This window comes from Alternaria postmessia (assembly GCF_024291825.1).
Source record: "Alternaria postmessia strain BMP 2775 chromosome Unknown scaffold_17, whole genome shotgun sequence".
NCBI classification, from domain to species: Eukaryota; Fungi; Ascomycota; class Dothideomycetes; order Pleosporales; family Pleosporaceae; genus Alternaria; species Alternaria postmessia.
Window position 1 is genome coordinate 349724 of NW_026260090.1, and position 26179 is coordinate 375902.

Consider the following 26179-nt stretch of genomic DNA (forward strand, 5'->3'; position numbering starts at 1 on the left):
TGGTATTGTTTCGGCGCAGTAGAGTGTAGGGAAGGTGAAGGGACGCGATGGGAAAGCTTTGGCCCTTCACCATGGCGGCTGCCAAGACCGAGCACCCATGGAATGTGAACGACTCCGACTCACCTACTCCAGCTTCCACACCACCGCGCACTCTCGCAAATGTCGCGCTCACACGCGCGTACTCGAACATCGCCGTCGTGAACAACAAGTCCCTACGTGTCGTCGTCCAAGATGAAGCTCAAACTCAAGAACCCGAACGCCGCTCCCAGCGATGCGCCGCCCTCAGAACCTCCCCCGTCCGACGCGCCTACACCCGTTTCCGCAAAACCAGGAGGCCTTAAGATCAAGTTGAAGCCCGCAGCCCCCGCGGCCGGTGAGCCTGCGGATAGCCAGAATGGCGAGGCCAAAGTGAAGCGCAAGTACACCAAGAAGCCCAAACTCGACGAAAGCGGTAATGTCATTCCCCCGGGAAAGCCTGGACCCAAGAAGAGAGCACGCGAAGACGGCGGCGATGATTTCGATTCACCCGCCGCCAAGCGCAAACCGAAGCCTACCGCGAAGAGCCTCGCCATGGCTAACGATACCGACGACGAGGACGACTACACCGCGGTCGAACAACCTCCACCACAGCCCATCAAGTCGCACAATCGCACTCAATCTATCAAACTCTCCATCAAACCGAAGGGAGCCATGGGCTCGGCGAGACCCAGTACTGCTATCCTCAAGGTCAAAGGTGCGGGAAAGCCGCCAGTCAGACCATACGGTGTCGGTTATGACAGTGAAGCAGAGGAGGCGGAACCCGACCCAGCGATCGAATCGCAGTTTGTGCTGCGCATGAAGCCCGGCCCAGACTGCGATCTTCTGCGCAAGTCCATCGAGGAGAAGACTATCGGCAAGAGCGTATCGCAGGGAGGGCCCGGCGTACACTTCCGATTCTTCGACCGCGAGGGTCGGCGAGCCATGCTCACTATACAGAACCGCATGTACGCTGCGACCATGGTCGAGCTCCCCGCAGTCATAGAGTCGCTGAAGAGTTGGAACAAGAAGGATTGGGTCAAGACCGCAGACGTATGCCAGATGTTACTAGTTTTGGACGAGGTTAAGAACGAGGACGAAGCTAGGAAGTTCCCGCTTCCTTCCTATATCTCTCCAGACACCCATCGGTTTCCCCATGGTCTGACACCACCCATGAAGTGGGCTCGCAAACGGCGTTTCCGCCCTCGCAAATCATACATTGATGTTGAGCGAGCCGAGGCGCAGTTGAATCGACTAATAGAGAATGATGCGACTGCAGTGTCAACAAAGTACGAGATGGTAGATAGTGAGGCAGAAAGCTCAGAGGAGTCAAGTTCTGAAGAGGAGGTCGATGACGATGAAGAGATGGCAAATGCTACCCAAGTGGAGGAAATGGATGCCGACCAACTGGAGCAGATGCTTGCTGAAGGACTCATGGATGACGAGGTTGAGTTCCAGGGCGACAATGATCAGCTCAACGCCTTGCTCGCTGGTAACAACAATGTGCAAGTTGAACAGGTCGACACTCCTACGACCGCTCACGATGTCGCTATGCACGCTCTGGGCCATAACGGCAACGTCGTCGAAACTGAGACTGCGGCTTCTACTCCAGCAGCAGCGACATCTGCAGACGACGATGATGACGATGACGATGCAGATTCTGATGAAGACGTCGATGAGGTGGATGAAGCCGCGGCGGCTGAAGAGCAACGTCAAGAGCAACTCCGGGGTGAGATTGCAGAGTTGGAGAGGGCTATTGTTCAGAGCACAGAAGCGCGCGACAGGCAGACCAACGTCCTCTTCAAGAAGCGTGTGCAAACCCAGATCGATAAGCAGAAGGCCGATCTTGCAATCAAGCGTAAGCAGCTCGGAAATGAGGAGGCGGATGAATAAACGGACCTCCTCCTAGACTTCGGTCTTCTTGGGTCATGAAGTTTGGGTAGTATGTTTCAACAGAGACGGTAGCATTGCGATGGCGTTCTTACGGGATGTAGAGCATTCATGTGGCGTTCTGGGGACTAGCAATGCAGCGGTTATGGTTCTTTATCGATTATTCTCTATTTCAACTACTGTTTCTACAATTGTAGCATGTGTTCAAACCAAGGCACTTTACCTAGCTATATACAACCACTCGCAAGTACATGTACCCAGCAATTCTGGAAGAGCCTTCTACAGTGTGGGAACCAGATTACGACTGTCATGTTCATGCAAAAGTCTTGCAGCATCAAAAGTGCATCATGCAGAATCATAGTTAATCAGCCAGCGTCTTTCGTAAACTGTTAGAGATCACAATCACATCAGCATGATCAAGTGTTCAGATGAACGATTAACGGAGTTGATTTCTCAGCATCTCCAAAACGGGTATATACAAAACAAGGAAACCGTGTGCGACTAGAGTTAGACCGCCATTCGTAAAAGCCATTTACAGGTTCGTGCCAGAGCCAAAATACAAAGCGCCTATGCTAACAAATGGGACGCCTTTTGGGAGAATGCGACGCTTGAACGCGCAAAGAGAGGGGGTAATAAGAAGGTAGCCAAAAGCAGGCAGATGCAACAACGAAGAAACCTTTCGAGATGGAAACCCAGCGCCAAGTTATCATGATAGTGAAAAAACAGAACAAGGAGAACAAAGCGTTGCTGTCCAAGAACAGAAAATGCTGATACTCAAAACGGAGCATCAAGAATAACCACATAGTTAAACAACAAAGAAAAGATCAGTCACTCTCCAGTAACTGTCTGATCTTCTCGTAAAAACTTGCGGGATACTGACGAATCTCATCATCAGTAGGAGGGCTTTTGTTCGGATCCCTAAACCGATCCGCGACTCTTTGAATGATCTGACCGAGCAACTCCTGCGGTATCCTGAGGTCATCGCCGCCATCGGGGTACAGAAAAGGATCTCTTTCGTCCAAGAGTTGAGCGACGTTTGGTCGACGCGAGGCGTCGCGTTGCAAGCAGCGACGAAGTGTCGCTTTGAGACCAGGAGGGACACGAACATCACCGACACCGAGATCGGGGATTTCGATCTTGTAGTCGCGATTGACGATGGCGAGGACACGCGCCATCTGGTTTGTAATGTGTGCGAAAGGAGGACGGCCGTAGACCATTTGATAGAGGATACAGCCAAGACTCCAAACGTCAGAAGGTTTCCCTAAAGCCATGTCTTTGGAGCCGTTGCCGTTAGACAAGAGGCCTCGGGCGCCGCCAGCGGAGTCTTCGAGCGATTCTGGTGACATGTAGTTTGGAGTCCCAATGTGTGAATCCCGGTGCACGTTTACGGTGTGGTCAACTTCGATGGCGTTTGCAATGCCGAAATCGATGAGCTTTAAGCGGCCCGAGGTAAGGAGGAAGTTTGCGGGTTTGAGATCTGAGTGGACAATGTCGTGATCGTGAACTGCTCCGACGCATTCGAGCATTTCCTTCCAGTAGTAACGTGTAAAGCTCAGGTCTAGTTTGCCATCGCCATCGGCCGGGTCGAGTTTCATCCGTATTATGCGTGCGAGATCCGATTCTCCGAGTTCCATGAGCTGGTAGATGTTAGTGTTGTGCTTTGCCTTCTCTCAGAGTATACATACCACACTGAGCACCTGCCGTTGCTCGTCCACCTCCCAATCGTATAGTCTCACAACGCGATCAACGTTCTTGAGCTTCTGGAGCAGGTCGATCTCGCCCTTGAAGCCTCGCACGGTGGCCTCGTCTGCATCTTCAAGCTTGACTCTCTTCAGTGCCAATAGCTTGAAATTCTCTGCCATGACACGGTAAACAGCCGAACTGCCTCCTCGTCCGATCCTGTCCATTTGGGAGTAATGCTTCCCGTTGACGGATAATGTGCTCCTCTTCTTTCTCTCCCTCGTCTTTGTTGTCGCCGCTCCGGCCGCAGTGGTCGCCGTCTCCAGCACTGACATCTTCGGGGGAGGTGGAGGTGCTGGTCTTCGCGGTGTGTTCGCGTCGAGCGCCTGGAGTGGCCTTTGTTTCTCTTGCTGCTGCGATGATCGTTGTATGGGTGACTGGTGCTCTGGAGGTGGTTGCATGTGGCGATCCTCTGCCACCTTCATGACAGAGCCGGTAACCTTCAGGACAGAATCGGGCACGTTCTCAGGCTGCGCCTTGACTGCTGAGATGGGCATGTTTTCTTGGTCTTGAGAGGGATGGTGCTCTTCTTCGCTCTGAGGTGTCCTCCGAAATCTCCTCATGGGCGCACCCCGTAATGGTACTCTCTTTATTCGCAAACTTGGTGCAGGTGTGACGGTATCTTGCACTGGTGTGTTGGAGCCAGGAGATGCATTGCGCGAGATCTTCAGCTTTGGTTTCCTTTTCTCAGGCGAGTCGACATCACTCCCTTGCGCAAGTAGTGCAGTTGTCAAAGCGCTAAGCTTCATAGGTTGCGGTATCTCGTCGTCGGAGCTGTCGCCAATGTTGATGTTCTGCATCATGGGCGCATCCGCTGAGAAGCCCTGTGATTGCCCCAACACCGACAGTGGAGAGTCTCTCCTGGGTCGTATCGAGGAGTGCGCACGCATGCGACCCCCATATGAGGGCGTGGGCGAAACGGTAGCCATTCCAATGTCGCGTCGAGATTGTGGAGGCGCGTTCCTATATATGTTCTCGCCGGGTTACGTGGATAGCGATTGTTGGCTGTGGGTTAGTTGCGCATACATCCGGAAGGTAGGCGTTCTGTTTCGTGGTAAGGATGGGGTGAAGTTGGCGTTCATCAATACTTGGGTAGCGCGCGATTCTGAGACTCGCGTGGGTCGCGTTGCTGAGGTAACGGCGACAAACAAACAGCCGAGCTACACCTTGACGTCAAAAAGCCTTGTCCGCCAAACCATCACTAGCTTGAGCGTGTGATCTGTGTTGCTTGTCTGAGCTTTGACGTTGCAGCGTAGTCTAGGGTTCAATGTATCCTGCGTTCCAGTGTTTTCACTGTTGGAAAGACCCTATCACAACCTGATAAACACGTTGCTAAAGACTACTCAGACTCATCCGCTTTCGTCGCAATGATGAGTTTCGCTCAACCCTAATACAACGGCTGAACATCGTAGTCTGACTGTACTCGTGGTGTGCTCTCATCTCTAAATGTACATGGGAGACGGTATGCAACGGTCGTATTCAGGTATATTGTTTTCTAGCGTTTCTGTCTACTTTTCCAGATTCATAACCTCCACCAAGCATGCAAATGGCCAACAGGATTACCAAACCATAGTTCTATGCGCAGATACGCCTCCGATCCCAAGCGTGAGTCTTCTCCGAAACGCCATCGCCTACCCATGCAGCCAAACAACAGAGGTCTAATGCATTCAATCACAATTTTGCTCGCTGAGGTGCATCCTCTAGTACAACAGCTACCACGGCAGCAATGTCATCCGGTTTGCCGCCATGCCAGTTCTCCCCAGGGTAGTACCTTTGCACCTCTTTAGCGAACGGTCCATCTCGACGAGTGTTCAGCCCTGTTACTTTGGCCTCTTTCGCGATTGCAACCGCCACTTTGGCTTGGAGGGATGAGCTGTCGGCCTTCCGAGCTGAGTCGGCCTGTACCAGCTTCGCTAGGTCTTGTCCGACTTCAATGGTGCCATCTTTCTCTACCCAAGCACCCAGATCGACCATGTGACGACTAACGATACCGAGCGCATCCTGAGGGCTCAGGTTGTCCCACACACCATCAGTTGCGAAGACGAGGACATCGCCATGGCGTACTTTGTGGTGCGTTATACTCGACTCCTTGGGTAGGTCCGAAAGTGTGGATGGGCCTCCAAATACAGCCATTTGCACTAGCATACGTTGGGGAGTTTTGGAAAGCTGATACGGGGTATTGAATGCGTGCGTCTGTGGCTGCGTGAAATGTCGTACTGCGTTCAATCCCAGGTGCATGAATCCTGAATCTCCTAGGTTGGCTACCTCGACGTTGCCGTCCGGTTCTGCAACAGCCAGACATGCGGTGCTACCACCACCCTCAATGCTGTCATCATCTGTGACCTCGTCGTACGCAACCTGGAGCAAGTCTTTTGGGTGTAATGCTGTCGTGTTGAAACCGTGTGGCCATGAGCGCGCTGCGCAAGCCATGTACTCGCACAAGCCATGGGAGAAGTCAGCTGGGTCCAGTCCAGACTCGACCCATCCTCCGACTCCATCCGCTACACCAAATGTTGTGGTGTTTGTGTTTCCCACCTGGCTGAAAAAGAAAGCATCCTGGCCACTTCTCGCTCGTTTCCGCTTGTCAATGGACTCTTTGCAGTCGCGCAGATCCTCATTGCTGATGCTGGGGTCATGCACTGGTTGTGTGAAGAGATTTTGCTCCGCATTGAAGCGATCCTGCTTGGCTGAGTAGGATGCCGCGACGTGGTAGGTATACTGCGGTGTACTCCGCCAGTTGTGTGAGGTGGAATGAAAGGATCGTAAGCCGACAGTGGCCGGGGAAGTGTCTCTGTTCAGCGGGCAGGTCGGTTGTGCGAAGTTGGAAGGCATACGCTGCGGATGAAGGCCTGATGTTCGACTAGAGGAGGCAGACGCTGCCAATGGCGAGGCGGAGAGAGCAAGCAGCAAAAATGCACTGGATGAGGCGCGTCGCGACACAGGTGAAAGTCGCGCAAGGCCCGCCGCGCTGGTAATGGCAAATGACATGGCCACAGCCAGAGCCTGGAAATTCAAGGTCAGTACGTTGGAGTGTTGGCGTGAGAGCAGCGCATGCTGGCGGTGCCGTACCTCTGCGACAAGATATGTTGAAATGAAAAGGGACTAAATCACATTGGCCGTCGTCATTGCCGATCGGCTAGTTTTTGGAGGCCGTGGTACTTACAATTATTTGAAGCATCCTCAAAAGATGGAAATAGCAGAAGGAAGCCCCAGCAGCAAACTAGGAACAACGAGCTGGCATTGTTTTACTGAAATCTGGTCTCTAACCTGCAGAGCATGTTCGTCTAGACCAAACACTGCAGGTGATTCACGCTTCGTCTCAAACGCGGAGTATGACATAACCGACGCTAACTCAGCCCTATCGCCTAAACCCGTGTCTGGCCCCGAACTTCTTTTCGAGATACTTCGCTACGAGCATCAGCAACCTTGCCCACGGCGGGACAAGCAGTCAAGATGAGCATGCACCCGGCGCGACAGGCTTATGTGGAGGAGGAGAATGGCGCGGTACGTACCCAGTGACTTGCGGCGAGAGACTGGCCGAGGAGCTTCACGTGCTTCGCAGCTACCTTGCAAGCTTGTCTTCGCATTCGAGCTAACCCAGGCATGTAGGACGATGCGATGGAGGGTATTGACCTCTCCAGCGTGCCCCTTGACCGCGATCATGCCATGCCCGGTGGAGGAAACGCGTCGGCCCATTCCCTCATGGAGGATTTCGACCGCAAACGACGAGCAGCGCAACTCATCGTACCGACCGCCGACCGCGACGTCAAGGCAAAGCTGCGCTCGCGAGGCGAGCCTATCACCTTGTTTGGCGAAGGGCCTTCGGAGCGACGCGACCGACTTCGAGCTCTGCTTGCAGAAGCAGCCGAAGCATTGGGTGAGGATGCGGCAGATGTGGATATGCAAGATGCAGACGAGGCGCCTGGTGACGAGCAAGAAGAGTTCTATACACAAGGCACACAATCACTACTCGACGCCCGGCGCGACATGGCCAAATACTCTTTACCCCGCGCAAAGGAGCGCGTCGCATACCAGCGTCGCGAAGCTACCATCCCGCTGAAAACCCACGTCGAGTTCCGCAACACCATCAAGGACCGGCTGAAGGGCTTTGAGCTCTATGGGTCGCAAACCGCAGATCGCCCAGTCAGTATTGTGCGCGTCTCACCCAACGGCAAGTATGTCGCATACGGTACCTGGGGTGGAAAAGTTGCGCTCCTGGAAATCCCTAGTTTGGAACAGAAGAAAGCCTATCGCGGTGGGCATACGGAGCGCGCAACTGGCATAGATTGGATGCCAGGCGCGACACTTGAGGGCAGCAACGTCTCGACCTCTAGCGTGAATTTCGCTTCTGGTGGAGCAGGCGGCAAGATCCAGCTTTGGTCACTAGACGACGACAAGCCCCTTCGCACTCTCCAAGGTCACACCGATCGCGTCTGTAGAGTAGCGTTCCATCCCTGTGGACGGTACTTGGCCTCAGCTTCCGATGACACGACATGGCGACTCTGGGACGTCAACACCGGACAAGAGCTCCTCATGCAGGAGGGTCATTCCAAGGAAGTCTATACCGTGAGCTTCAACGGCGATGGGTCCTTGGTTGCAAGTGCAGGTCTCGACAGTATCGGCCGCGTGTGGGATGTGCGCACAGGCCGTGTTATTTACATGCTGGAGAGCCACATCAAGCCCATCTACGGCCTGGACTGGGCAACGGATGGTCATCGCCTACTCTCTGGTTCAGGAGATGGTTTCATGAAGTGCTGGGACGTCCGCGCGATGAGAGAGACAAACTCAATTGCGGCCAACACTGGAGGTGTCACCGACCTACGATGGTTCAAGGGTACGGATGGACCAGCCAGCGGAGTGCCGCTGCAGGAGAACAGCCAAGGGGAACTCATACCAAAAAAAGCTTCTACCTTTGTCATCTCTTCTGGATTTGACAAAAACGTTCAGATCTTCTCAGCAGACGACTGGGCGCACTGCAAAACACTCCAAGGTCACTCTGGCCCTGTCTTCAGTACCGATGTGACGAGCGACGCGTCTTGGATCGTCAGTGGCGGTAAAGATCGCACTGTGAAACTGTGGGCTAGAGACGATAACGGAGGAATATGAGACCAGAATTGACATACCACGCTATGGCTCATGATGTTTGACGGCGACAGCCGCAAGCATGCGATAAAAGCAAGGGGAGCGATGGCCATGAGTTTGAATGGAATCACAAAGGTCAGTGCTAGCCCTTTCTACCTGAACGCCGATGTTGAACACAGAATGTCCATAGCTTCAAAACGAGATACCCAGTACTCCCGAGCGCGTGGAGCTACCAATACACAGTGCGTTGCGCAACTAGGAGTGTGCAACGTCATCCTTCAACTTCATTCCAACCTCCTTTACATGTTCACTCGCTGCTTTTCTTCAGTTTCGAGACTCACCGCTCCTTGCCCGTCTCCGCGCGCGCTTGACAGGACCGATACCTCAAAACCACGCGACCCGGCTTACGCAGTGGTGATCTACTCATCATCGCGAGACTACGGAAGACCGCTCGGCATTTGTCGGACAAGAGGAGACATGTTGCTACCCTTCCGTCTGTAGTATGGCATCGCGTCACCTTCTCTACCCAGCTCTACCCATAATTCCAAAACACATCCAAGTCGAAGCAAGGCAGCATCTCCTCTCACCGCAATGATCAGAACATTCAAGAATGTTTCTTCCTCACCGCAAGATGATCGACATCGAGACAGGACCTGCGATGGACTGCTCTTAGACATCGGCCGACTGACTAGTTTGATAATGGACCACCGACTGGACTTCGGGAAGTGTAACCGCTCCCGCGAAGTGTTTCAGGTTTTTCAGATCCACCACGACAGAGCGAAGATACAATGGTCTCGAATTCTAGGTGTTCCACCGCCTTCCATGCGCTTGCCGTCATCGGCCGGCGCTCTGAGCTTTTGGTGATTTCCCTCACCACCCATGCAACGGCCGAGTGCGGAGAAAGACGAGTGACTCATGGTTTCAAACAACAAAACACAGTGCATGGTGCCAAGACGTCAACGATCGTGGACATTTTCTACAGACAAGAATAACTATGACGGCGATTTCTAGTGGTTATGGCCCATGCGCGGATGCGGAGAGTGGGCCTTTCACCGCTACAGCCTCACCTTTTTGGCAGCCACAATTAGTCGACGTCAATTTAGGGCCCTTTATGCCATGCGCCCTAGAGATTGGGCTCCATCGTGTTTCTCATCATGTCTGTTTGATTCTCATGCATCAGCATCGGTAATAGTTTCCGGTCAATATGAAGCCTTCGTCTCAGGGTAGAGAAGTCGGAAGCATCCGAGTACAATAAGTGGAGCATTGCATTTGGTCTAGTATGCAGTCCCTGGCCCCGAGTTACGCGTGCCACAGTACGCGCCATAACACGGAGTAGAGAGGATCAACAGCGACGGTCGATCCGGAAGCAGTACTGCGCGTCGGCGGGATGGCTTAGCTTGTCAACAGGAAGAGTGACGCGTTGCCATTTCCGAAAGACGGCGCGCTCACTTGGTGTGACGCGAAGTGTAGAGTTTTGCTTAGGGATGTATGTCTTAGTAGCCGCAGTACGCGTTGCACAGCGCGGGCAGGGTGCACAAACCGCCATAGCGAGGCTGTATTACGGCGCAAAGATGGTGATTGCAGTGGAGATGGACATTTGGCAGCTTGATACTTTGCCTACTATGGCTGTCATGCGAGACTTGATACAAACCGTCTGATGTTGCTCGGCGGAAATGGGAGAAAGCGGCAACAAGCAAGCATGAGAGCGATTACCAAAAAGCGACCAATGACGGACGGGGAAATTCTGGAGAGTTTCCAGGCCTTCGGTAAGATGGGATAGTGGGATCTCGAGGGTGGCACAGGACGGTAGGCTGTGGCTGCTGTGTTTGCCTCTTGATGAGCACGCCGACAGAGTCGAGCCATAGCCCAGCCAGACGGAGCGGCGGCCGCTTGGTACCTTGCACGAGGTAACTGGTCACGATAACGAGGGCGGGCACGCAAGTACAGGAACGGTAGTCAAAAAGCCAAAATAGACAGGGAAGCATGGTGCGGGCAGGGAGCGGTGAGATGACTCGCGGACGCCAGAGCGAGCCGGAACTTGGACAGATGACACCATGATGAAGACCGTCTAGGCGGCCAAGAGGGCTCACCTTGCTCAGGAAACGAAGGCGGGCTGCAAAAATGGGAAATGAGATCAGAGTCGGGTGATGAGCAAGTGCCGGGCTACGAGTGGTCGGCGGTGGTTGTGATGATGGTCGGGGTGTGTAGTGTAGTGAGCAAAGGCCGGGGCTAAGGCGGGCCGCGTCGTACTCAGCAGACAGTACTCATGATGATGATTACGCCAGAAGGTCGCGATATGCGCCGCTACCATTCCGAAACAACAATTCCCAGAGTTGCGGGAGGGCATTTTTCGACAAGCGCGCATTGCATCTTGACTCTTTCGAGCAGAGTTTTCACGGCGCGCGGCCGAGGAGGGTATAGGCGAATCGCGATGCAGTCCGGTGGAATAATGGCAGTATATGGGCCGGCCCGCGCAGACTAGCCAGTCATGCTCTACGTATCGATAGAGCAGCAGCATTGCAGAAGCGCAGCAGCAGAAGCACGGGGCGGCACGGGAGCAGCAGCCGAGCTGTCGTACCAAGCGCTCATGTCTGGTTTGACACGGAGAGCCGTGTCTGGCTTGACAGGACAGACATGGCAGATTCGCATGCCCCGTGAATCCAGAAATACACATGGGTGACAGCGGGCGGGCGACAAACGGCGGCAGAGCATCACTCTGGCAGACGGCTGCCGACCAGCCAGCGACATGCAATGCAGCGACGGCCCCAGGGCAAACACTGGGTAATCAGTGCGGAGGGTGAATGGGCCCATGGCGGGCGTGACAGGACAACCCCAGCCAGTCGCTGCTGGGAAGAGTGCTGGAATGATGCATCAATACCCGACGCTATTGGGGCGTCCTATCAGCAGGGCCTGGCACTGTTTCGTGCCCAGATGCATCCCACGGAAGCGTGACCCCGGTCGTCTCCTACAAGCCTGCTTCTTCCTGCACACCCCGCCCGAAGCCTACCACCATGCTTTAAGCCCCCTCTCCCACCTTTACCGTCCACCACCCTGACCCTCACTGAGCCGCTATTTTACATCGCTCGCTATTCAGACGCGCATCGCCTCTGCTGCCCGTCTTCTGCCCCGTTCTTCACATATCTAAAGCTGAAGTTGAGTACAATCGCTGGGGACATCCTGCGATCACCTTTACCGAAAAGAGCAATCCACACCGCCAGTCCCGCGCCTACACCGGTACTTTGATACATAGGCCCGCCATGGACCATCAATACTCCAACAACGCACATCACATGGATTTTCACAGACCAAATTCGACACTGAACTCTCTCGACAGGAAACCTTCCGCCTTTTCCTTTGACGACAACGCCACTCTCGACTCTAGCATCCTGGACACGCCCGTCCTCATGTCGCCCACCACCAGCACCCAGGGCATCTTCTCACCCGACACTTCCATCTGGGAGGACTTTTCAAATGGCCAATTCGTCGACCGCACTGCCACCAGCTCTGTTGTCAACACCAACGGCAACAACCCTTTCTTTACCGAGCAAAGCAACAACCCCTTCGCCCGGTTACCACCCAACCAAGCTGCTACCTACGGCCAGCAGTCATGGCCCGTGACCGACAACTCTGGTTCCAGGACGCCCACAGCCCCCAAGCCGCTGAACCCCTTCGGCCCAGGTGACTTTGGAGCTGCACCCTTTGTCGAGCAGCAGCAGATGCCCTTCCACGGACTCCCCGTGCACCAGAATGTCCGACCAAGCGCCGTCTTCCCCTCTGCCCCAGAGCAACCCATGTCGCCCCACACCCACTCCGACTGGATGGCCTTCAACCAGCAGGAGATGGACGCACGACCCGGACCCAAGCGAATGAGGCCCAACACCCCTCCCCGCTCCTTTTCCCCACGTCGTGATGGTGGCATCCGGAAGAAGAACGCCCGCTTCGACATCCCGGCTGAGCGCACCCTCGTCAACATCGACAACCTCATCCAGAGCTGCACCAACGAGGAAGACCTCAAGGAGCTCAAGCAGCAAAAACGACTCCTCCGCAACAGGCAGGCCGCGTACGTACTCCCATTTGGTTCTTGGCTCCACGCTCCACGTTTGGTCCAATCTACCTTTTGGTCTCTCCTCTCCCTGTTCATCAGCTAACATCATCGTAGTCTCGACTCCCGGCAACGAAAGAAGAAGCACACCGAGGAGCTTGAAGAGGAGAAGAAGCAGTGGATGGAGAAGATCTGCCAGATGCAAGATGACTTTGCTGCCATGCGCATCGAGTACGACGCTCTTGTTGCTGAGAAGGAGAACTGGCACCGCGAGTCCATGGAGATGCACCACATGGTCAACCAGCTCCAGTTCGACAAGGAGGAGCTTGTGCGCAACCACACTCTTGAAACCGGCGAGCTTCGCAAGAAGGTCTCTGTCCTTACTGAACGCCTCGAGGCTGCTACTAGCAACGGCATGGCTGCTGCACCTAGCTCTACCTTCACCGACTTTGCCTCTGAGATGGACAACCTCAACATGGGCAACAGTGACTGGGACAACTACATCTTCGTCAACGACTTCGCTTCCGACGACCAGGCCACTCCCCAGCAGAACCAAGAACTTTCTCTTGTGTCCCGCAACAAGGACGAGGACAAGCCCGTCGCTTCTGGTCTCCTGCTTATGCTCCTACTCTGCGGTGCCTTTGTCGCAAGCAAGTCCGGTAGCGCTCAGCCTCCCATTCCTCGCATGCCTGACGAGGTCCGTGCCGCTTCCGCTACCGTTCTCGACAGCATCTTCAAGGATGCCGGTGTGTCATCTGCCATGGGCGAGCAAGGTCTCATTGCCAGCCACGTCACTGGTCTCGAGCCTACGCCTTCTGGCATGGCTTGGCCAAAGACAACCATGTCTGGCTCTGAACTCGCTGGTATCTCTGGCTCGCATCTTGACCAACTGCACTCTCATCTCACTGGACCCACTAAGGAGCAAGAGCACGAGCAGCTGTTCTCCATCACGCCCGACCAGTACAACAGCATGACCTCTCTCGACTTTACTCGCTCGCGCTACAGCATGACCAGCGATGACCTCAGCGATCCCCTGTCCCCTGGCTCTCAGCCTTCGCATCGTCGCAACCTTGCCGAGACCCTCGCCGCCATGCGTGAGCAAAGCAAGGGTGACTCTGCTGCCGAGATCTACACTCGCAGTCTGCTCTGGGACAAGATCGCCCCCGAGGTCGTTCACGAGTTCAAGCGCATCGTCGAAGAGTCTGCTGCCATGTCGCGACCCAGTACATCCGACGGCACCAAAGTCGAGTGCTAAGTAGCACACCACCACTATCGTTACCAACCACCACCTCTCCTTTGTAGTTTCCCAAGTTGCATTCGTCGGTTATCAGCATAGCGCTTCACTTCTTCGCACCCCTACACAAGGGGTGCTTGTAGGGACACAAGTTGCATCACGGTCCGGCTGGAATCCTTGTTCTTCCTGCGCGTTTCTCCTTTGAGCGCTCATGATGAGCACCGCCCTTTTCCTTTCTACCACAGCTCTGGCTGCTTGCCAGTCTTCTACAATATGGGACGGCAACGTCGAATTTCGGGCCAACCTCACCAGGTACCCTACTTCGCTTGAGCATAACATGGCGGCTGTTTTCCTTCCATGTCGAGACCTGGTTCACGACTTGACCTATTTACCTTTTTGCTCTTGTTTCTTTTGTATTGTGGTTTTCTCCTTTGGCATCAGACTGGTTTAGCGAGCAACACATTTGCGGTTGGCATCATCTTTTGTATTTACTGCGAAGCGTAGCGAGCGTTGGATATTTCCTTTCACGTTACCACGAGATATTGAGAGAGATCGAAACGAAGGACATGGGACATGTATCCGACGATTGTATATGATGGCATGAGAGCGAGACAGATTGACAGCATTCTTGTTTCTGGTATCTGAGCGAGGAGGACGATGATGATCAAGTTTTTGGTTTTACTGCTGAAAGAGACGATTGCTTTCCCCTTCTCCTTCCCCTTCCTGCTCTCCTCTTACGACTAACATAACTTTTACTACGACCTTTACGCCTTCTCACGATAACCGCTCACGCTACAACCTTTCGTAATACCCCCTTTCCGGACTTTCCCGTCCGCGATGTTTTTGAGATACCAGCTTTTCACGTTTTTCCCTTGTCGCGTCACTGAGCGCGGCCGTTTCTGCGACCCTTTGTCACAGAGCCTTGTCTGGCAAGGCTCGATTGGTTGGCATGGACCGGGAACAAAGTCACTTGTACTTAGTGTTTATCGCCGTTCTATTGGGCGAAGAGAAGTTGCGAACGAGTCAAGTAATGCTATCGGATTGCCTTCCTTCAGCGCTTACATCGCTTCCCTTGAATGATCCTGACTTTGTGTCTTCGCCACTGATTGCCATGTTCGAGACTCTTGCATCTGACAACGCCAGCCCGCGCCCACTTGTGGTGATGCATCCTCTGCATGTCCCAGCTCTCCACTTGCGGCTTTTCCGTCAGAGACCCACGGTGCGGCTGATTGTCGCGTACCTCGCATCGCGCGAAGCGTCAATGAAAGGATTACCCTTCCACAATGGAAGACACACGCGCTATGAGCGGGTTTCGCATCCTTCACATTTGATCCGCGTTGTGCATAACATATCGCTTATGTGTCCATGACTGCACAGCCATTCAAGTTGCTTAGTGAACACGCGGGTATATTCTGGTAACGAGCCAGCGCAAGCCACCTATTCACAGCCTTCCTTCGCGCAGAACAAAAAACTACAACACGCACATCCCCCACTCCGGTCCTACAAGGTGAGGCCCGGATGGAAAGCACGCCTATCGTCCGATTTACCACAGGGTCCAGCATTTCTGCAACATGCAAATGCAAGTTATCGGCCCACAGTCCACTCAGTGGGGCGTAAGACAACATTCGTCATCAATCGCAGCAAGAAAGGTGGCTCAGCCCCACGTATGCAGGATCTGGGTGCAGGTGGATTGCAGCTATGGTGAAACATGATGGATGAGGGACTAATGCAGCAGAGAATGCGGATGATGGATGATTCATATTCGGACCGCCTGTTATGAGAATCAGGGTACACTGTCGGAAGGGAAGAGTGATGTGAGTGGCTTAGTACCACATGGCTACTAGCCGTACAATCGTGCCCATACGATGTGCTGCTTATGGACATTAGGAGAGACGATCTGATCGAAAAGAGGGTTATCAGAGGGACGATGTCTTGACTGTCACACAAAGATGAGATACACACACCATCACTAAGCTTGATCTGACAACCTTCCCAAAAAGACGGGTTGCTGTACTACGACACAAGCCCGTTGCTGTGCCACACCACATGCTCCCCACGTTCTGAAAGCGGAAACATAGCCTATCGTGTTGAGAGAGACCATGTCCTTGTATGGATCATTAAGACCTTAGTTTCCCAGATCCAGATGACGGTCTCTCAGCTACGCCACTAAAGTCAATACTCCCTCACCCTCAGCAACACGATAGCGCGAGCCAGGCAATAATTATGGGGAAGGAAAATACGGGAAAATCCAAGAACAGCGAAACAAATGATAGGTCAGAAAAGCGGTGTGAATTATTGGAAATAACGTTATGCAAAACATACGTTCCGAAGAAAAAACAATACTTCCCCGCGCGGGAAAGGGACCACGCTTCGGTTCTTTCTTCTCACACGACCATCCTCATGACTCCCAGGGTAAAGTTTGTTATACTAAAGTCGGACCGGGACGGAAGGGGTTGTCCGAAAGCGGGTTGCGGATCGCGTCTTATTTGGGATTGTACTTGTCCTTCCAGATCCTATAGAGAGACACAAGTCAGCACGTTGCTCATCCCGCCAATCAATGAAAATATCGTCGGTATCCAGGCAGTCCAGACCAAAAGCGACGGGATGCCGAAACTACTGCGGTCTAAGATCCAGATCGTGATGGTGATGATAATGATGATGGGAGTCGTCCCGAGGCTGCCGTCATTGTCGCGATAGCCGTCATACGAAAAATTCCCGTCTCTCTTCAGCATACACCATTGTCGCGCCATCAATGCAACTCAATCTCCAGCTTTGCTCAGACCATCTGAACATGCACCATCTGACTGTGTCTCCACACACACACAACAACGATGCGCAACTCTGTCGTCATTGGCTACCATCCCGCTTACTCTTTGGTCCGCAACCGAGGCCACCGACGACACGCCACGTGTATCCCCGTAGACAAGCTTGTATGTACTATTCACCCAACACAACGGGTCTGGAGGCATGCTACTACCCACTACTGGAATGGGAGAGCGAGGCTTGTGCCAAACGGGTAATGTGCTACTGGTCAAGTTTTTCTTTGCGAATGCCATCATGTGTGCGTAGCGGGGAACTGGCAGTAAGTGTGACAGGTCCTGCTGCGGGTGAGGGCGAGGGCCGTCTAGGCGTCCGCATCGACTAAGCAAGGAAGACAGTCAAAACGGTGCGTCGACGGCCAATCGATTATGCTTGGCAGATGCGCGTTGAAACTGGTTGACCGATTCGGACGGCAGCGCCGTGCGTTAGATTGTTGGATCATGTCTGGTTGCTATGGTGGCTTGGTGTTGAGAATTGATTGAGGATGCAACACCGGCTGGAACGGGATGGCGCGGGTCAACGTGATGGCAGCTCGTGGTGACCACCATGTGCTCCATCCACACGGCATGAAGGTGGTCCTCGGTCCGGTATATTCTCGCTCTTTGTGTCGATAGTAGAAGGCAATGAAGGAAATACTGTATGGTACTTACCAAGTATTGCCTAACGTCTTGTTCCCTTTGGACTCCGCGAGGCGCAGGAACTGAGCTGCTTTGAACTGGCAAGGCGTAGTTAGCATACCTGCCGCATCAGCCGAACACTCTCAGTGCTGCCCAAACAGTGAGGCGGGATAACGAGGGGAAGTAGTGTCTCAGTGGATGTTACGCGTGATGGCTGAGGTCGAGGCTGTACAAGACCCCCAAGCTGACCGTTCGCGTCGCTATCGCATGAACATCTAGGCGAGTCGACATTGACCGGTGACGCAGTCGTACACAGCAGGACAACGGTGGTTGGGCGGTAGCAGAGGACGACATGGCTTGCTTACCTTATCCTTCTTCGTACCAAAACCTTCGGTATAGCACCAGGCTACCTCATTCATTGCATCTGTGTCACCCAAGTTGGCAGCCGTCTCGTAGTATTGCTTCGCAGCTGCGGGATCTTTCTTGATGCCCCAGCCGTTGCGGAAGCAGTTTGCGAGCTCATACATGGCCAGCACAAGCTCGCCCTTGGCTGCGCCGCCTTTCTTCATGCCGGCCCCAAGGGCCAACTTCTCGACCTCAGCACTGTTCGCCGCTGCCATGGATAGGTATTGGACAGCTTGTTCCTGGTGAGGCACACACCCCCAGCCATGGCTATGTTCTAGTCAGTGATGCCTTGGGCAGATATCAGGGCAATATTTGGGTATGTTCTGATCATATCAAGCTGCGAGCAATGGCGCTGAACCTACCGTAACGCGAGACCATATAGAACTTGGGCTAGAGCATTGTTTGCGCCGGTTGGCTCTGCCAGTCTACCAAAAAGCGCGGTGGAAGCCTCAAGATCTAGTCATCTTGTTAGCTTCATCATGGCAGTCCTCCATGTGTGACTACTCACTTCCTTTCTCGTGCAGGCGGATAGCCTCCTGGATGTTCTCCTATGCAAAGCTTAGACCAATATTTGCCCTTCTCTCCGAAGTTATGCATACCTCGTCCGCAGGTGCACCGACAGTTCCACTGCGACTCCTAGCGCTCGTCGGTCGTCCGTGTGACATTGGACTTGTAGGCTCGTAGCTTGGTGTATTGGGCTGACTAGATCCGTGCTGCAAACCCTCGGTGACCAGCACCGTGGCCCTCGTCTCCCATTTGGCCTCTTCTTCTTCTGTTCGTGCGACACCGTCGCCTCCTACTTCTGGTAGATTTTCCGGTACGTTTATCGAGCTACTCGACCTGCTCCGCCCAAAGTGTAACCGCTCCGCCAATTTGTTATCATGCTGCCCAGTCGCCGATCCCTGGGACGAAGCGTTGCTACGGCTTCTGAACCTGCCAAACTTGCCTCTCGAAGTGGGCGACAATAGGGGAGAATCGCGCGTGGGATCGCCGGGGAAGCTAGGCGGCTCGATGGTTTCTTGCGTCGAAGTCGTGGTGCGGAAGAATTGGAACTCTGGGACATCAGGAGACAGGGTAGGGCCAGTAGGCGACATGGGAGTAGCGCCCTCGTCCCTGATCTTATCCTTCTTTTTCAGCAAGTCTTTGAGCGCCATGGTGTTGCGCAAAATGAGCTGTCGCGTCGAGTTTCGCGCTGCCAGCGAAGGCAAGGGGTACGCGGCTGGAGACCTAACAATATTCAAGGGTAGCCTCACACAATAGAGAGCGAGCGTCGTGCCGTCTGTGCTATTCAATTCTGAGGGTATTCTTATATCTCCGTAGACTCATCGCAAACGTGGAAGCGCTCATGGTCCTGCCGGCGCGGGCTGTCGAATTGAACGCCTCGATTCTCTGTAGGACGAGGGCCAAGCAGTAGCCGCAGCCCCCTCAGCCTCCACAGCGCGCCGCATATGTCAGACGCAACGCTGCCATCAAGCGCAGCAATCAGCACTGTACAACTTTGCTCCGGTACGAGATTGATGTATGAGGTAAAACTATATCAGGACTACTTTCAGAATGCACACGACATTAAAAGCCATCCGGACCTTCTGTGAGTGCGTCAGCACTAGGGCGTGTCTGATCCCCAGGAAATAATGGTACCTGACGCTACTGATGCGCCCATGTTTGAACGTCCGTTAGTGCAAATGGACATGACTATCAAATGTCTCTAATGTACAACCTCATGGCATGGTCACAACAGGCAGAAGAAGCTCGTTCAGTCTAGATCATTCATTCTTTTTCTTTACATGCTTTTTTCTGTTCTCTTTTCAAATACATGTCCTGTGAGGACGACTATATCCATCAGCAAACCAACAACAACCTCAGGGAGCTCCGCAAAAAATCCACCGAGCGTCGTCAAGCGTCGCTTTTGGACACAAGATATGCGTGTGGCATCAATGAGAGCTTGCGCCCGAATAGAAACGATGAAAAGACAAAAGAGGCAAGAAATCGTGAGAGGGGGTATCATCGAAAGAACCCTAAACGCCAGGAAAAGCTCCGAACCTTCAAGAGTCAAGATGAGCCAGAAACAATCATGACAAGGACCTACCAGATCGGAAACTCGCAGGATCAAAACTTTGGAAAACTCGAATTAGGGAGGACCGTCATGGAATCTGAGCAGGGGGGCACATACATGTCCGGGCATCACCAGTTCAGCGATAGGCCGTGCTTACTCGTCTGTCTCAAAGGCAACAAAGTCTGCCTGTTGGGTAAACTGCTGGGGCGTCTGAGGGTTTGCATTCTTCGGCATCGTCCACTCTGGAGCGTCCTGAGCGGTATCCATGCCCTCATCCGGAGTGTCCGAAGTACCGGGAGAGTTTGACGAAGGAGAGTGGGCTGGGGAAGATCCACGAGTGGCTTTCCTCATGCGAGTGGCGCGACGAATGTGCGAAAGGCGACAGCTCTCACCGTAGTAACAGTCTCCTGTGTTAGCGAAATCGGGACACTCATGCGCATGCAGCTCGGCGCAGGTGTCTCCCTTCTCGCAGTAGCCCATACGTCCAAAAGCTACGCAGTTCAGTGCCGTAGGGTTGACACGAATGTGGGCAAAGCGGCAGTCTTCCTTGGTGCATCGGCCTGCTTGGAAATGAAGACATGTTGGCGCGTTGTGCGACGACGCGTCATGAGGCAATGAGCAGTAGTCTCCTTTAGCACAACTATCCTTATAAAACCAAGGCTTGCAGACGGCTTGTTTGTCTGGGTCATGAACAAGGTAGCATGCTGGGCGGGAACATTGACCTGTCCATATGTTAGAAGCGCAAAAGGGTAAGGAAAGATCCCGAAATTGTCGTTTCGTCGAAATACCTGTGGATGTGAATATGGCGCAAAGTCTCCGTGACTCGGGCTGCTGGTGATCGCTTGACGAGGAGACGGTGCCATCAGTCGTTGTCTGCGGCAGATCCTCCTCTTCTTTTACCTTGAGGGACTGGATAGCATTGCCAGTACCCTTGACAGCGACGGAGCTATGCGCAAAGTGAGGTGTGGTGTAGGGACGCGAGTAGGGATGGTATGGTGTATGTCCTCTACCTCTGCCCCCATGATAAGCGCCGCGATAGCTGCCACGTGGATAATGAGGGGATTCATGGTGGTTGAAGGTGCCGGAGGTGTTGCGGTAACCAGAGCCAGAGTAGCCATTCGACCTGAGCTCGTTCTCTTTCTTCATGCGCACAATGTAGCCTAGCACCCAATTGTCATTATCTTCCTGAGCCAGTACTTCTTCCTATACCTACTCTTGAGCTCTGCCATGGCGCGTATCTTCTCCTCCGGTGAGGTCATCGCGGCGATTTGGTCTTGCGTGTACGGAGGTGGGTCGCGCGACACCATTTTGCACTAGTTGATCGAGAAATCTATGATTTGGGGTTGTTAGTAATGCGCAATAGTATCACTGCAGCGTCACTTGAGATTGTCGTTGGGTAGTTATCAGCGTACAGCAGACGAGGTTTTACTAAAGCAGAGCGTGGGGCAACAAAGAATCACAAGTCGCGAGGCGACATCAATTTCTTGGCAGGGTCTACGTCACGTGGCGTCCGAGAGCGCTTGCACTATCTGCGCAAGACAAGGTATATTTCAGTCTTAGCCACCTGGACACGGGCTCTGAATCAAGCGTGGTCATTTATTTGGACATGTGACTAGAAGCATCGAAATTGAACGGTAAAGGACTCGATTTCTGATGGTAACATGGTGAGATCCAGATATAGTGTTCACGATTGCTGGTAATTATTCTATAAATGCAACTGACTCATATCATAACAGATGCACGTAGATATCACGGCTTTACCATAACACTTGAGTTTCCCCTTCTCAATCTTCCAATCTTAATACCTCAGTCAAAGTACCGCACCGAAATCTTAATGTCTGCTCGACCGGCTTCCTTGAAAATCGACAACACAGCCATCTCCAAATGCTCTCTGACAACTTCAATGTCACTGCCAAACCAGATCAGTGTCACCTCGCTTAGGCTAACGAGCTGACACATATCCCCCAGTTCTTCGATAAACCAGGCATTGAGTCCGATCTCTGGGAGTTTACCGTCTCTATAGACTCCGAAGGCGTCAACATATAGTCGCACAGTAGATATGGTGTTGGTCTGAGAAGCCGTGAATGTTGTAAGCAACAACTCGATGACTTGCTCTGCGTAGCCGACGAAGACATTGAGGGCGAATGGGAAGAGCTTGGCTTCAAAGTAGATTTGACGACACGTCTCAAGTAGGTTCAACTGCGACCTAGGGTATGCCCAATGGGGCCACTCCCTATGCTCGCGGAAGGGGCGGACAGGGTGGGAGAGGAAAACGTATTCGTATATTTTATTGCGAAGCTCTGCTGGTAGACGGAGGAGGGGGCACCTTCGATGGTTCCGCTGTGAGCTATATTCTAGTTAGCGGGTAGTACATGAGAATGTACTACACCAAGATGTACCCTAGAGGTATGCGTAGTAATTCTCCTAGTAAGGTCCAACAAAGTGATAGTGTATACGTTCAGGGCAGGCCAATTCTGTACTCACATTGCTGCGAGGCGATCCATAAGCATGATGCTACGGTCGTAGTATTGTACACGTTCTGGAACAGTTGGCGAGTACATAGCGAGTGTAGAGGCGTACTTGGATACAAGCAGTTCAGAGTGATACTAGTAAGAAGCTCAGGAAAAAGATTGCGTAATCGCTGATGAACATGTGCGAGGAAAGTGGGGCGGTAAACAAGAAGGACGGTGTGGAAGGTGCTAGCCACGGTAAGTGGAGAGATCAGTGACGTTTCCTGCGGAAAGACTACACAGAATCAAAAGTGCATAATAATTGTTTAATGTTTTCGCGTACTGCAATCAAATGTATCGACCGCACGCTCCCGGAATGAAGCCCCCAAATACGCTGTTCACTGGGCATGATGAGTCTGACCAGAAGCCGTGGACATGTCTGTCTGGTAACATATATCTTCCGCAGATATGAGAATAGAGTCCCTTCTTCTTGGAGAGTTTCACGTGTATGTAGTTGTTCTCAATACTAGCAGTATCCATGATCGTGGTGGAAGTGATTGTCTATGTACTTTGACGCGTACAGTCCTGTTGGATGCTGGCCGGAAAAGGGAAAACCATAATGATAGGGCATGAAGCTTTCGCATTCGATGTCTGTAAGAGAGTAGAAGAGCGTCATCCATTTTGCAGGTAATTTATGTCGTCACGATACGAACTAACCGCCTCTTTGCTGGCTTTGTAGCTGCACCAAAGTAACGACATGTAATTCGAAGTAAAATCCAACTGCTGTTCAACAGCAAATGAATCTTGATCTCTCCTCCATGAATTATATGCTCAAATCTAATCGGCTGCCCCTGGAAGAATTTGAGATGAAGAGGAGTAGTTTGGTTTCGGCGTGAATTTGACGGAAAGTGAGGAGTAGTTATAGGTACTGTCTCGGGTAATGTACGCGGCCTGGATGACGCATATGACCAGTTCTAGAGTCTGTAGTGGGGATCCATATTTGGCGAATGGATTCCAAGGTCCTCTTCCGCAGACGTGTACTCGTAGACGGCCTTGCGAAGTTCCGCAGGGAGTTGCAAGATACTGCATTATGTCTAGTTCTGAAGAGTACTATCGAGCTTAGCTGAAAGCTCATGCTGGTGAAAATGTAACCCACTATCCGGCGAGCGCCGCGAGACTATCAGTGTCATTGCCGTCATGCCCTGTTTGCTTGTATGCTGGCTGTCCTGAAACTTCAGATCCGCCGCCTCGTCTGTCAAGGCTCCAGCCACCAATTCAAGACTCGTTGTAGCACTAGCAGCCCACTATGATTACTTTGATATCAGGAGTGCGCTTCACGCACTCGAGCTCCTTCTTCGCCATTTCCAATACCACCTGCTTCGTTGTAAGCCAGTCCTGCACCCCACTATGACAACCAGTCCACTCAATAGTAAGCTGGCGAAGTCCACGAAGTCGACCTAAGGCTTGTAGGGTGGAGGTCAAATCACTGCCAAGCTTAGTAATTGCACATTCGTTCTTCAAGCTATGCTTGTATTGTACATCCAGTTTCCCGAGATAAATGCGTATATTCGTGATAGCGCTCACCTGAGCATCGGTAAGGTGATAGTAGACAGCGAGATGAATGTCCCAATGGTCTCCATCGAACTCGTTGAGAGAAAATGGCAAGAGCATAGTTTCCAAATGTATCTGACGACAGGTCGCGAGTAGTGTAAGACGACGTCTAGGAAGGTGGAAGTACGCAGGGCAATTGAGTTTCCGCTTCTTGGAACGACATCTATGCAATCTCTTGCAGTTCTTCGTATCACAGACCCGGATCTGCAATCCACCAAGAACGTATCCGTATATCCGCTTTCGAACAGAAGCAGGCAGTTGGAAGAAAGGCGAGGCCTCTATGTTACTGGAACTGAGTGAGTGTGATCTGGAAAGCAGTCCGTTCAATGGAAATTACCTACATGGTATCGTTCGAAATTGTTTTGCATATGTGTACGGCGCGCTTCTCCGTACCAGTAGTTGTGGTCGACAACCGTTGCGCCAGCCTCAAAAGACGTTCCATTGTGTTAGGGGAGAGGGAGATGATACGAAAGCAACGACGAGAGATCGTTTCAATGAATGGACAAGATGAACGATGAGAGTGATCATGAGAGAACAGAGGAGACGCTGGAGGGTCCGTGCCAGATACCATGAAGATAAACATGCTCTGTTAGCGTTGTGATGAAACAATGCAGCCTCGGCAAATTATAATATCCATTTTATAACGACACGGCGATATATCCGCGTGCTCATCTCCCATAAAGAGTTGTCTGTCTTACCAGTCAAGTAGATTTGAGATGCACACATTTTGGTATTCACTCGCTGCAGCATTCTCTCTACTCTTTCTTAGTGATGGCCCTGAAGTCCCAGTTGTTGAGGTAGCCTGACCCGGCCTATCCACAAATGTCAGCTTCCGACGGCTCAAATATGTCACAAGGGGATAACACTCACGCAAAGATACGTCGCAAAGCTAACCCAGCCCAGATATGGAGCGAGCAGCCACCCGCAAGTAGGATCAACCTGTCCCCAGACGCTGATAAGGTAGGCGAGAGTTCCACCTAGAGCGAGAATGTCGACTGTAGCGGGTATAGGTTTACCAAGGCCAAAGTAGAGAGGAGTCCACATGAGGTTCAAGGCAAGCTGGATAGTGTAGAGAGTCGCTCCGTGCTGGGTTGTCTTAGCTTGAGCAGTACCAGGAAGACAAGGAATCATCATACCTTAGCCAAGGCGACAGTGTTAGGGTTAGCGGAATTGGCACCAATGGTGTATGCGCGGTAGGCTGTGTAGCCCATGGTGGCATAGAGGGCTGTCCATACTGGTCCGAAGACGTAACCGGGTGGGTGTAGTGGAGGCTGCTTCAGCGTTCGGTATGCTGTCTGAGACACGCTCGCTGCATCGATGTTATGTTTCCATACAGACACAAGAACACGTATGACCTACGACTGATGGCAAATCCTGTGGCTGTTCCACACAGAACTGGCAGTAGGATAGCTACTGCCGGGTTCTCAAAGGCGAAGTTGGGGAGGGTTAGGGAGGGGATGTAGCTCGTCATGGTGGCGATGGGTAACGATGCTTGTACGCAGCTGCTAGGTAAAAGTTGCCTGCGACAGGTACTTAGGTAGTGTATGGAATATGTCTTGTACCTGTACTCCGCATCCCGTTTTTCGGCACACCAATCAGGCGTGGGACCTGGACAGTTCACGAGCGCACGCGTCGACCCACTTTCCGAGCAGCCGGCACTAGCCCCGTCTCAGCCGTGCCAGCCCTCCGCGATCAACCTCACCCTTCTTTCTGCCATCTCCATCTCCACAGGCATCTTTCCGCCCGGGAGTCACTTTAGCACATCGTGAGTGCACCTTCTCGTCCTTTTGCTGCCCATTGTTCGTAATACCCCTTCTTCCTCTTGTACAGCTATCTCCATAGCTCCGACAGCTTTGTCCCCGTGGCCCTGCGCCCAGCCTCCCTCCAGCTGCCTCTCTGACCTTCTCTTCTTGCGCCGCCGCTTGGGTGCGATCAATCGCGTCGAGCGTGTCGGCTCCTTGTCACTTCTTACCTACTTCTTCCTCCTCGTTACTAATCACGTTCCTTCTCCGTCATCTTGTCCCTTACTTGTCCTCTCTCTGACCGAGCCATCATGGCAAACAGCTACCCGCTCCGATTGCCTCTCGAGCATCCACCACCACCCAGCGCATACTCCAGGCGAGATTGCGCGTCAGAACGAGCGAACACCACGCGTATAGTGCTGAGGCTCGCCTCATCACACTCCTTCCGAAACACCTGAACACGACTGCCCGTCTGGAT

General features: G+C 52.8%; 10 protein-coding genes across 10 annotated transcripts; 3 read left to right on the top strand and 7 right to left on the bottom strand.

Annotated features, from left to right (window-relative positions):
- Positions 1 to 231: 231 nt before the first annotated feature.
- Positions 232 to 1908, top strand: J4E82_003904 (uncharacterized protein; the record flags this gene model as incomplete). The annotated part of the gene is made up of 1 exon (XM_051730187.1): positions 232 to 1908. The coding sequence occupies one exon, from the start codon at positions 232 to 234 to the stop codon at positions 1906 to 1908; it is 1677 nt and encodes a 558-aa protein (XP_051590155.1).
- Positions 1909 to 2729: 821 nt separating this feature from the next.
- J4E82_003905 (uncharacterized protein) lies at positions 2730 to 4574 on the bottom strand (the record flags this gene model as incomplete). The annotated part of the gene is made up of 2 exons (XM_051730188.1): positions 2730 to 3542; positions 3591 to 4574. 2 exons carry the CDS (start codon positions 4572 to 4574, stop codon positions 2730 to 2732), a joined length of 1797 nt encoding a protein of 598 aa, XP_051590156.1.
- Positions 4575 to 5316: 742 nt separating this feature from the next.
- Positions 5317 to 6633, bottom strand: J4E82_003906 (uncharacterized protein; the record flags this gene model as incomplete). The annotated part of the gene is made up of 1 exon (XM_051730189.1): positions 5317 to 6633. One exon carries the CDS (start codon positions 6631 to 6633, stop codon positions 5317 to 5319), a length of 1317 nt encoding a protein of 438 aa, XP_051590157.1.
- Positions 6634 to 7098: 465 nt separating this feature from the next.
- Positions 7099 to 8751, top strand: J4E82_003907 (uncharacterized protein; the record flags this gene model as incomplete). Its single annotated transcript, XM_051730190.1, has 2 exons — positions 7099 to 7149; positions 7255 to 8751. 2 exons carry the CDS (start codon positions 7099 to 7101, stop codon positions 8749 to 8751), a joined length of 1548 nt encoding a protein of 515 aa, XP_051590158.1.
- A 3266-nt stretch (positions 8752 to 12017) lies between these two features.
- On the top strand, positions 12018 to 14024 carry J4E82_003908 (uncharacterized protein; the record flags this gene model as incomplete). Its single annotated transcript, XM_051730191.1, has 2 exons — positions 12018 to 12787; positions 12887 to 14024. The coding sequence occupies 2 exons, from the start codon at positions 12018 to 12020 to the stop codon at positions 14022 to 14024; spliced, it is 1908 nt and encodes a 635-aa protein (XP_051590159.1).
- A 2461-nt stretch (positions 14025 to 16485) lies between these two features.
- On the bottom strand, positions 16486 to 18999 carry J4E82_003909 (uncharacterized protein; the record flags this gene model as incomplete). Its single annotated transcript, XM_051730192.1, has 6 exons — positions 16486 to 16516; positions 17474 to 17538; positions 17806 to 18112; positions 18208 to 18301; positions 18354 to 18393; positions 18445 to 18999. 6 exons carry the CDS (start codon positions 18997 to 18999, stop codon positions 16486 to 16488), a joined length of 1092 nt encoding a protein of 363 aa, XP_051590160.1.
- Positions 19000 to 20051: 1052 nt separating this feature from the next.
- On the bottom strand, positions 20052 to 21205 carry J4E82_003910 (uncharacterized protein; the record flags this gene model as incomplete). Its single annotated transcript, XM_051730193.1, has 2 exons — positions 20052 to 21058; positions 21112 to 21205. 2 exons carry the CDS (start codon positions 21203 to 21205, stop codon positions 20052 to 20054), a joined length of 1101 nt encoding a protein of 366 aa, XP_051590161.1.
- A 499-nt stretch (positions 21206 to 21704) lies between these two features.
- J4E82_003911 (uncharacterized protein) lies at positions 21705 to 22459 on the bottom strand (the record flags this gene model as incomplete). The annotated part of the gene is made up of 2 exons (XM_051730194.1): positions 21705 to 22245; positions 22383 to 22459. The coding sequence occupies 2 exons, from the start codon at positions 22457 to 22459 to the stop codon at positions 21705 to 21707; spliced, it is 618 nt and encodes a 205-aa protein (XP_051590162.1).
- Positions 22460 to 23928: 1469 nt separating this feature from the next.
- Positions 23929 to 24401, bottom strand: J4E82_003912 (uncharacterized protein; the record flags this gene model as incomplete). Its single annotated transcript, XM_051730195.1, has 3 exons — positions 23929 to 24034; positions 24087 to 24245; positions 24301 to 24401. The coding sequence occupies 3 exons, from the start codon at positions 24399 to 24401 to the stop codon at positions 23929 to 23931; spliced, it is 366 nt and encodes a 121-aa protein (XP_051590163.1).
- Positions 24402 to 24714: 313 nt separating this feature from the next.
- On the bottom strand, positions 24715 to 25430 carry J4E82_003913 (uncharacterized protein; the record flags this gene model as incomplete). The annotated part of the gene is made up of 4 exons (XM_051730196.1): positions 24715 to 24771; positions 24830 to 25045; positions 25096 to 25268; positions 25319 to 25430. The coding sequence occupies 4 exons, from the start codon at positions 25428 to 25430 to the stop codon at positions 24715 to 24717; spliced, it is 558 nt and encodes a 185-aa protein (XP_051590164.1).
- Between the last annotated feature and the right edge of the window lie 749 nt (positions 25431 to 26179).